This window comes from Poecilia reticulata, chromosome 20, assembly GCF_904066995.2.
Source record: "Poecilia reticulata chromosome 20, P_reticulata-male-v2, whole genome shotgun sequence".
NCBI classification, from domain to species: Eukaryota; Metazoa; Chordata; class Actinopteri; order Cyprinodontiformes; family Poeciliidae; genus Poecilia; species Poecilia reticulata.
The window spans coordinates 21,204,346-21,215,503 of NC_088849.1; the positions used below are offsets into that span (position 1 = coordinate 21,204,346).

The 11,158-nt window shown below is 36.8% G+C and overlaps 1 protein-coding gene across 1 annotated transcript; it reads left to right on the plus strand.

The window, feature by feature from the left end:
• The first annotated feature begins 3,291 nt into the window (after window positions 1-3,291).
• Window positions 3,292-10,374, plus strand: rdh12l (retinol dehydrogenase 12, like). Its single transcript, XM_008396534.2, has 7 exons — window positions 3,292-3,450; window positions 3,698-3,813; window positions 6,925-7,080; window positions 7,164-7,268; window positions 7,473-7,682; window positions 8,495-8,687; window positions 8,822-10,374. Exons 1-7 carry the CDS (start codon window positions 3,437-3,439, stop codon window positions 8,922-8,924), a joined length of 897 nt encoding a protein of 298 aa, XP_008394756.2. The 5' UTR covers window positions 3,292-3,436; the 3' UTR covers window positions 8,925-10,374.
• The last annotated feature ends 784 nt before the right edge of the window (window positions 10,375-11,158 follow it).

An 11,158-nucleotide genomic window follows, 5' to 3' on the forward strand; every position in this document is an offset into this window, starting at 1 on the left:
TGCCAACAATGTCTGAAGCTCATGAATGAGCCATTCATGGCGTTTTTTGGAGATCTTTTTGAAGAGGCCTGATGAATAATTGGGCTTCATGCAAATTGCTGGCCGGGAGGAAAGCGGAGAATCTGTGCCAAGGACGTGATTTACCCAAATACCAACCTGTTAATCTGTCCGAAGAGTCGCGTCTCAGGGCTAACGGTGTGAAAGAGGAAAATGCCTCCGCTGGTGGTTTAAAGCGGTCTGTGATCGTGTGCTGCCACCTGCTGGACAAATGTTGCAACGTTTCTAGAGTTTTTTTTATCATAATCACTTCAATATGACGTTAAACTCATCCTTTACTTTTACACATTAATTTATAACCTGAAAGCATTTCAAAAGATTTTATTTGGAATAAAAAAATATTTCAATGTATTTTATTTGGATTTTATGTGAAAACCAACACAAATCAGAGCAAGTGTTTCCATGCAGCCAAAATGTCGAGAAGACAATTTACTCTTTACTTTTTGAAGTTGTGGTAGTTTGTGGAACATCGTTATTAGCTTTTTCTTCTTTTACCCTTTCCTTCGGTTTGTTATTTTGTTTGTATTTCCTTTTTATTCCTGCAAAGCACTTTGTATTGCCTTGTTGCTGAAAATGTGGTATATAAATAAAATTACTTTTACCTTTACCTTTTGGAGGGGCTAATAAACATTTCTCTCCCAACTGCATTCCAAGGATCAACAAATTGTTTATTTTATTTATTTGTTCATTTCATTCATTTATATTTTAAAATGTGCACATCACATAAACAAAAATTTGAATGAAAAGGAGTAGTTTAAAAAAATCTTAAATAGTCCACCCCCTCTCTCAAAAGTTTAGTATAAGCAACTAAACATCGACCAACTATCCATGTAGATACATCTTTTTATAAAGATAATAATAACAAAGAAAAACCATGTTATTTTTGTAATGATACAGCACTACTGAATCAATGTGGTTCAAGTGTGACGCTTTGGGTACAAAAACAGAAGGAAAGTCATCATTTGTACATATTTTTAGCTTGATATTTTGTCAGATAGTACTGCATATTTCCAATCTCCTTGCAGATATGCAAACATAACGCTCCTTCCCACCTAAACAGAGCTCTCCCAAGGACATAATTCCTCGATAACGACACCTTTATCAGACTTCTGACGGGAGGTTTCATGCCCTGTGACGTCACCGTCTTCACTAATATCTTTGTTTTGCCCTTTGTTTTGTCTCAATCTTCTCATTTGCCCTAATGCCCTAACTCCAGTTTTGTTAGAAACTGTTGAGTACTCACTTTTAACCCAGAAAATGAATTAGATTAGTCACTCTTTAGTTTATATTTTAGAAACTGTAGCGTACTCACTATTTAGAAGCAGAGGGACTCCTATTATTGCAACCTAGAAAAAGAATTAGAACCAACTTAGAATCCAGAAAAAAAATCTTCCAGAACAGGAACATTTAGTTTTTATTATTACTTAGAAACTGTGAAGTACTCATTCATTTTACAAATTTAGAGCATACTTAGAAAGTCCAGAGAATACTTGTACTTATCTAGCAACCCAGACGTCCAGATTATACTTACTTACACTTATTTAGCAACCCAGAACAGGGATTAGAACTTAAACCCAGAAAAACTACCTACAACTTACTACCTTACCTTAGCAACTATACATTTTAGACCCCTATTCTCCCAACCTAGTGTAACATAGTTAATATTGTATAGAATTCCACTTGTCATTACTTCCAAGTTTGGGTTCATGTGTAATGGGTGAAACAGCACCCCCTTCTGGTGGTTGGCGGGGTTAAATATAGTGAACACAGACATCTCTCTACCAGTTCATGAGAGATGGGCGCGAGGCAGGTTTACCTGAGTTTAACGCTCCGGTAAAATGTTATGTTAGCTTGTTGCTAACATGAAATGCTGTTCCTCGTAGCTGTACCCGCTGTGATGAACCTGATTCCTGATCAGTCCATATTCTGTTTCGCACAGATAAACAACGTTTCATCTCATCCTGTCTCCTGGCCCTTATTCACACAACGCAGAACTGATTTAGGCTGATCGATCAAAATTACCGAGGTTACACTAGGAAAGGAATTAGACCAGAGGATACTTACTTATACTTTTCTACCAACCATGAATAGGAGTATCTAGTTTATTTACTGCGGATCAACATTAATAGCTTTTTCTTCTTTTGCTCTTTCCTTTGGATTGCTATTTTGTTTGTATTTCGTTTTAAGTCCTGTAAAGCACTTTGTATTGCCTTGTTGCTGAAAATCTGCTATATAAATAAAATTACCTTTACCTTTTACCTTCTTTTATATGTAATTTGGACTTTGAGTCTGTAATAAAATCTATCTGTCTAAACTAAAGTCTGAGCAAGTGTTACATGCATTTCTATGCACCCAAAAATGTTGAAAAGACAATTTACTTACATACTTTTTGAAGTTGCGGATAGGATAATAAATGTAAACAAGTTTAGTATAAGCAACTAAACATCAACTAACTATCCATGTAGATACATCTTTTTTATAAAGATAATATTAACAAAGAAAAAACATGTTATTTTTGCAATGATACAGCACTACTGAATCAATGTGGTTCAAGTGTGACGCTTTGGGTATGAAAACAGAAGGGCATGTAAACATTTCCTATCCAATCTGCAACTTCAAAAAGTATGTAAGTAAATTGTCTTTTCAACATTTCTGTGTGCATAGAAATGCATGCAACACTTGCTCAGACTTTAGATTAGACAGACTGCGTTCCAAGCCTCAACAAATAGTTTATTTTATTTATTTATTTGTTTGTTCATTTCATTCATTTATATTTTAAAATGTGCGTATCACATGTTCGCATAAACAAAAATTTGAATGAAACGAGTAGTTTCAAATAAAATCAGTCCACCTCTGATCTCAAATGTTCATTATAAGCAACTAAACATCAACCAACTTTCCATGTAGATACATCTTTTTTATAAAGATCATAACAAAGAAAAAACATATATTATCAATGTGGTTGAAATGTGACGTTTGGGTATAAAAACAGAAGAAAAGACATCATTTGTAAAAAAAAAAAAAAATGTAGCTTGATATTTTGTTCGTTATCTTTTTTATATAATTTGGACTTTGAGTCTAATAAAATCTATCTGTCTATCTAATGTGTTGTCCATCTGTATATCTAATAGATTGGTGTCGCCCAATCAAAAAGGGCGACACGAATTTTGCTTGACCAATCAGCTGTGTCTGCTGCTGACGAGCTCGCATCTGATTGGTGAGAACGCCTGTCCGTTGGGGATGAGTGCCTCGTCACAGTTGTGCCTCACATTTTAACTGAGAAAGGTTGAGGGGGAAGCTGTCGAAGAACTGGCTCTCAGTTTGTCAGGTTTTTCGGGGTTTTTGTAACATTTTTATCTGCCTACTGAGTGGAAGTAACATGCAAGCTCTAAGGTGAGGCTTCTGTTCTGTTTGTCATCGCTTAATCTTTACGTTGTTTGTTTAAAGAGTTGACTATCTAAGGCTGTATGTAAACTTTTAGCCAAACAAAACTTCAGTTTGTAAGCTAAGCTGTTAGCGTCTCGTTTGTAACATTTAAGCTTGAATGCGAACTGCCACGGTTTTGTTTAGCGGTAGTTTAGTCATGTCCACGCCCATTACGTTGATTGAGACACCGGCTGAGATTTCTTAACTTCCCCAGAAACCTCTTCGGGGCTCCCTGGTCCTCTGACGCCAGGCTCGATGGGCAAACTGCGGTGATCACCGGCGCAAACACCGGGATAGGCAAAGAGACGGCCATCGATCTGGCTAAAAGAGGTAAACGACTCAATCAAACCTGGTTTCTGATCTTTACTGGGTACTTTAAATTATCTCGACATCACAACAAACAAAAAATAATGTTTGTCAAGATATGAAGGTCTAATAGTGCAATGATCAAAACTTTAAAAACCTGTCGATCTTAGGACTTCATGAATTAGGGCTGCAACTAGCGATTATTTTAGTAATTTATCATTCTACCGGATTATTCTGAAGATTAATCAAAATTAAAAACGGTCACATTGTACAGATTTTTCATTTAACCCTTTTTAATACCGTTTGATAAATACAATAAAATATGGAAAAACGCTTCAATTTCTTTTATTAAAAAATGATAATTTTATTGTTTAAAAAGCAATGACATTGCATTAGCATTGCTTTAGTTAATGTATATGTTAATTCTACATGTTTTGGATCATTGGCTTTTCTGGAGAACCTGGAAGATAAAACATGCTAAAAAAATCACTACTTATCCATCATGGCCTGGTGGAGGAAGGGTCCACCCTCATCTGATGGGTCCTGCCCTACCTGGTTATCTTTAGAACGCCTGCATTGTTGTAAGTCGTCCCTGATAGCTCTCCTTAACAGTCCTGTTAAAGTCAATAAAACATTCTATACTAATAATTTTGTCATAGGCAACACTATCAGAATTTGGAAACAAATACAAAAATTTATAAAAGCTCCAGAGGTTTACTTTGATACTCCTATCTGTGAAAATCACTCCTTTGCACCAGGTCTCAACGACGCCGTCTTTCGGATGTGGAGAGGGAAGGGCATTGGTGTGATAGGTGACCTATATATTAGTGGAACTTTTGCATCTTTTGCGCAGTTATGTTCTGAGTATCATCTTCTCCCGTCAAGTTTTTTCCGTTATCTGCAGGTTCGGGACTACGTTAGGAAAAATGTAGTGGATTTTGGAACTTTAAAGAAACATGAAACCCTGGAGGAAATAAATAAATTTGATCCTATCAATCAAGGGGCAGTGTCATACTTCTATAAGATCTTTAATAGCTTACCTGTAGACACAACCAGGATAAAGAAAGCATGGGAGGATGAGTTAGAGCAGCAGTTATCTGATGAAGTATGGGAGGAGTGTTTGAAAAGTATACAAGACTGCTCAGTCAATGCTAGACACAATCTCATACAGTTCAAAACAATACATAGACTCCATTATTCGAGGGAGAAACTGAGCACTTTCTTTACAAGCGTGTCTCCAATTTGTAATCGTTGTCAGGCTGCTATTGCTAACTTGACACACTCCTTCTGGTCATGTGTTCAGCTTCGCTCACTTTGGGAGAAAATTTTTCACTTTTTTTCGACAGCTTTTGGAAAACAATGGGACCCAGAACCACTTATTGCCATCATCGGGGTCTCCAGTGCTATGCAACTAGCCACTAAATATGAGAAAATTGCTGTCTTGTTTGGTACAGTGATTGCTAAAAGGTTGATTTTGAGATTTTGGAAAAAGGACTCTGTGCCCACATTTGATCTATGGTTGGGGGAACTAGTAAATACTCTGCATCTGGAAAGACTGAGATATTGCAATGAAGATAGAGTCGGTGTGTTTGAGAAAATATGGGGCCCTGTACTAAAATTCCTTCAAAGAAAGACTGTTAATGACATTGTTTAGCAGCGTGTATAACCGTCTTTTATTTTTTATTTTTTATTTTTTTTGTATGCTTATTGAATGATTTGGATCAATTTGTGGTGTATTCATCATATTGTCTTGACTATGTAAGTGTTTTCTGATGTGCCGATTTGGTGCGGGTGGGGGATGGGTGGAAATCTGATCTGTGTTATGTTAATGTTTGTATGTCAATTTGGAAAAATTCAATTAAAAAAAAAAAAAAAAAAAAAAAAAATCACTACTTGATTAGAATCTGAATTAAAACTGTTGAATTATTGGACTTCCATAATTCAAGTCAAACTACTTTAGCTTGTGCCTCCGCAGGAAAAGGGAATGAAAAGCAGCACTGTGGGAACCTTAAAGTGTGGTTTTACATATTTACACCAATTCTAGCTACTTCTGCGGTTGAATGCAATCAGCAGCTTTGATCTGACTGACATAAGAGAGGAAGTAGAATCATAAATGTTAAAGTTGTTCCAGAAGAAATGAAGCGGTGGTTGACATTTGTGGCAGTTAAGTAACCAAAACTCGAGTCATCCATGTGTTTTTATCAGCTGCTTTCTGCGGCTCAGATCGTCGTTATTTAACAGATGATGTCAGACTCGTACACCATTCTGTGCTTTTTGAGTAGATAAAAATAATACCCGTTAAGTTTTTGCCACGCTGTCTTCAAGATGCACCTTAAACAGAATTGTTTTTTTTTATGACTGCATTTGAGGGTTAATCTAAAGTGAAAGGCTTCACGGTTGCTCAATGAGATGTAACTCCAAATGTGAACATAAACCTCTTATTGTTAAGACTGTCTGTATTTTACCTCATTTGAGATTTCCTCCAGAAATATTCTGGATTGTCAGAGTCTGGGATGTTTGCCAGCAGCTTTTAACCAAAATGTTTTACATGGTTCTAAATGTATTTAAATCTGTGTACCCAATTCTTGTTTAACAAAGCTGCTTTTGTTTTGTTTGTCACACCTTTTTTGGGTCAAAATTAATTACTGCATCTTGAAATGTATATTGATGTTAGTATTTAATTTTGAGCTCACTGATTATATTTCTTTCCTGTCAGTTTAATTTACTTAAACTGTTTGTTCTATTAAAGGGTAAATTAAGGAAGTTTCTTTCCCTTAACTTTTTATTTTAGACCAAATTCTTTTCTTCTCCGCACTACCTAAAGTAACAATATTTAGACAACCTAACTCACTATCGTAGTTTGGTCATTGGGGGTCCAAACTGACCAACATAACAAAGCATAACCCAGTCCTGAGGAGAAACCTTCACACTTTTGGTCACAAGAGGGTGCTCTGTTCAATTCTTTAGAGTTTTTGTGCAGTTTGGCATTAATACAGATGTTGAGTGGCTTTATTTAGTGTGTGAAGGTATCTGATGTTTTAATCCCTTGCTGTGTTGTTTTGTTTTTTCTTCTCACTCCTTTAAAGTATGCTAAACTGCAGTGTTTTTTTTTGTGTGTGGTTTTTTTGTATCTAGGAGCCAGAGTGATCTTGGCATGTCGGGACATGGAGAAAGCCCAGACGGCGTTGACGGAGGTCATCAAAAGCTCTGGCAACGACAACGTCATCTGCATGAAACTGGATTTATCAGACAGCAAATCGATCAGAGAGTTTGCAAACAACGTACAGCAAAGTAAACTGACTTTCATGAGGAATAGATTTAAATTTACCTAAATGCTTCAAGAGTTTAAAACTTTTTTTTTCTTTTCTCTGCAGATGAGCAGAAGCTCAACCTCCTCATCAACAATGCAGGTGTGATGGTTTGTCCGTATGGGAAGACAGCCGATGGCTTTGAGATGCAGATTGGAGTCAATCACTTTGGTAAATATAACCAATCACAAACAAACTTAGTCTGTAATAACATGACATACATCCGTGATTATTGTTACATCAGATAATTCAAATATTAACACATCATTTTTGTTTCTTAAAAGAGGTTTGTTGTCGATGTGATTTACATTAGAGCTCTTATTTCTGTAAAATGGTTGAATACAAGTTGAAATGTTATTCCTTTACTTTCTTTAGGTCACTTCCTGCTGACTTACTTGTTGATGGACCTGATTAAAAGGTCGGCTCCGGCCAGAATCGTGAACGTGTCCTCCATGGCTCATTCCTGGGGCTCCATCAACCTGGAGGACATCAACAGCGAGAAAAGCTACAACAAGAACAAAGCTTACGCTCAGAGCAAACTCGCCAACGTGCTCTTCACCCGCTCACTGGCCAAAAGACTGGAAGGTCTGTCACAACCTCATCTCTGCCATTCAAGTTATTATACGGTTCATTTAAAGTTGCTGTTGGAAATTTACATGTTTGGAGCTTTATTTTATTTCCCAGGAATAAAATTACTGATTAAAAATGGTTTGTGAAGGACTTGGAAGTTGGTGAGAATAAAAACAGGCTCCAGCAAATTCAGAGATGCTGATTATGCTAAATTCACACTGAATGTTTTTTGTACTACCATTTGGAACTCTACTGCTTCTGAAAACATCCCAAATGCTCAAAAAAAAATTTTTATATGCCAATAAATTACTGTTTCATGGTGTCTGGAAAAGGGGCAGTTTCAAAAAGCTTTAGAGAAGTGGCACTTTGCCGTTACCTAGCAACCCCAGTGGAACTCAGCCCCTCCCTCTGCCCCGGTCACCTAGCAACCTAGCAGAGTTCCAGTACTTTGGTCAACCATCTTTCCGCTTCAAGAAAACATAATGGGTCACTTTTAAATATCCCTTGGCAAGATGGAACACTGCAGATTGTAATTATTTATGCTATTTTAGGGATTTGGAGACTGTTTATATAGTATCTTGTCATCCGTTTTCAGGGTAAAGTTGCTTTGAAAGTCAGACTTTGACATGGAAGCTGCTGGTTTTTTTTGTTTTTGTTTTTTTAGTTTTTACCCACTTCAAAACCTGCTAAAATCTGATTCCTGAGTGTCTCAAGCAGCTCTTTAAGATTTCATGTAAAAGCTTTTAAACCTCGTCAATCATTGGATATGAAGACATTTTCAGCTCCTGATGTGTTTTGGTGTGAGGACGCTGTGTGTTCCCGTTCAGGCACCGGGGTGACCACCTACTCCCTCCACCCTGGCGTTGTTCAGACGGACCTGTGGCGCCACCTCAGCGCCACCGAGAGGTTCTTCATGAAGATTGCCAAACCTTTCACCAAAGACTCGGTGGAGGGAGCTCAGACCACGATCTACTGCGCCGTGGAGCCGTCTCTAGAAAAGGAGAGTGGTGGATATTACAGGTACTGCCAGTTCAAAGTTAACTAGCTTGTTGGCAGCTAATGGCTTCTTTGTGGGAATTATCTCCATAAATGGCAAATTTGTGTGATGAAATGTGGACATAAAGTAGTTCATCTCAACCTCTGGTTGTTTGCAGTGGCTGCGCTGCTGCTAAATGCTCTGCTGCTGGAAAAGATGACGAGTTGGCGCAGAAGCTGTGGGAGCTGAGCTGCAAGATGCTGTCCTTGTCGTGGGATTAAGGCCTTTCATCGCATTTATTTTACAAACTCGTTCCTTTAACGCCTTCATAGAAAACTACTTGTTACAGCATACTCCCTGCTGTGTGTATATGTGTTTATATGTTAAAAGGTTTTACTAACTTTTTTTCATAAAAACGGCTATGAAGTAATTTTATTTAGTCTTTTTGACTAAATAAACAGATGGGGGATTTGCTCTGTTGCACAGTAAACCTGGATGCTTATTTAAAAGATCCAGGTTTGTAAACTTTATCATAGGAGCGCCTGCTGATCCACGTAACTGGATTAATTTGGTTCTGATGGTTTTATCCAGGCCCATTATGTAGAATTGGCTACCTGTCGTTTTTGTGCACTTTTAGAAATTAAAGATTTGAATTTAAAAACTTAAAACTTTGTGTGTTTGAGTCAAATTTGAAGATTTAGCTTTATTACCTGCTAGAGGGACACATGCGCATCATCATTGGTTAATATTTAAAAAATTTCCACTGGAAGAGTTTTACTTGTAACAAGACATGTTCTCTTATAAGTAAAATAATCTGCCAGTGGAACTAGTACTTATCAATATTCAAGAATTATTGACTTAACTTTTCAGCAAGATAAATTAGCTTATTTGTTTGGTATTTGGAATAGAAAGTAGACAAAAATGCTTACTTACCTTGTGTTTTTTTCAGTAATGCTCACTAAATGAATTAAACTTGTTTAGGAGAAAACATCTTATACGAAAAAACCTGACGGCCAGACTAAAGATTGCAGAATAAAAACAGATTTTATTTTCCCACAAAGTGGAAATTCAGGTGAATAAATATTTGGTGTTAATAAAATGTATGTATGTATATATTAAAAACAAGAGTAACAAAAGGAAATGCAGATGAAGCCCAGGACAGCTCAGTCCAAAACTGAAGTATTTGGACATGAGAACATATTTATCAGCCCAACAGAATTGCAGGAAAAGATGCTAATGCTAACTGAAGTACGGCAGCGATGGTTTGGAAATGACTCAAACCTTTTCTATCACAAAAAAATTCAACCATTTAAAAAGTTAAATATTTATTTTGAGGTTTTTGTCCTTGACTGCTTGGCTCAACGTTTATCAATCTATTTCTGATTACGCCACCTTTGCAGTGTAACCCAGTTTATCCATCCATCCATTTTCTTGCACCCTTTTTCCCTCAGTGGGGTCGGGAGGGTTGCTGGTGCCCATCTCCAGCCAACGTTTCGGGCGAGAGGCGGGGTACACCCTGGACAGGTCGCCAGTCTGTCGCAGGGCAACACAGAGACACACAGGACACACAACCATGCACGCACACACACTCACACCTAGGGGCAATTTGGAGAGGCCAATTAACCTGACAACCCAGTTTATCCTTCTGGAATTTAACAAACTTCTTCCTGCAGAACATGAACAGAAGCAATCTGTGTTTATCAACAGATTTTTCCAGACTGATTTTATTTTTAGAAGAAGGTGCAACTCTGCCGCCCACGTTTCCATTCTTATCTCCTTAGAGGTCGTTCCAGAGGTCGACCTACATTCACTCCAGTGAGGAGGAAGGACGTAAAGTCACTGTCTTTATAACTTACAGATCCAACTTTGGTTTTTAAGTGAAACATTAAACTCCAAACATCCTAATGTTTAAATATATTCAGAATTTCCTTCTGCCTGTGTCACCAGTTTTGACGGTTTATTTGCTCCTGCATGATTCTAATGCAGTAAAAGGAAGATGGACATTAATCAAATGTTTTGCTTTTCGTTCCAAAGAACAGAAGGAATGAGGTCAATAATTTAACTCAAAACGGCTTTTATTTTATTTTTCTACTTGGAACAATTGCAGAAATACGTAAACTTAAAGGTGTTGAAAATTTATATATTTCAAAGTGCGTGCTTTTATTTTATTCATGTTTAGTCATATTTAAATTACTTCACACTTGTGTATATTTTTTTTTTATAAATTCATGTTGCTTATGGTTACTAATATGTTGCATTATGGATGAAGCAGCTTGTCAACTAATAAGAAATTTCCCTTTTGGTGATCAATAAAGTATATTCTACAATAATTGTATCAACTCTTTTTATGGAAGTATACATAAGTACGTATTTCAAGTCATTGGTTTTGTTCAAAAATAATAAATTTTTACAGCTGGAATTTTTCTCTAAAAATAAATATTGAAGCAGCCGTTTCTGGCAAACGAGGTATTTACAAATAATTAGTTCATAAGGCAGAAGCTAATAAAAGATTTTA

Bases quoted from the DNA above. Each gene is read 5' to 3' on its own strand.
- rdh12l (XM_008396534.2), top strand. The intron at 7,269-7,472 runs GTAAATATAACC...TACTTTCTTTAG, and splicing joins GATTGGAGTCAATCACTTTG to GTCACTTCCTGCTGACTTAC. The intron at 7,683-8,494 runs GTCTGTCACAAC...GTTCCCGTTCAG, and splicing joins ACTGGCCAAAAGACTGGAAG to GCACCGGGGTGACCACCTAC.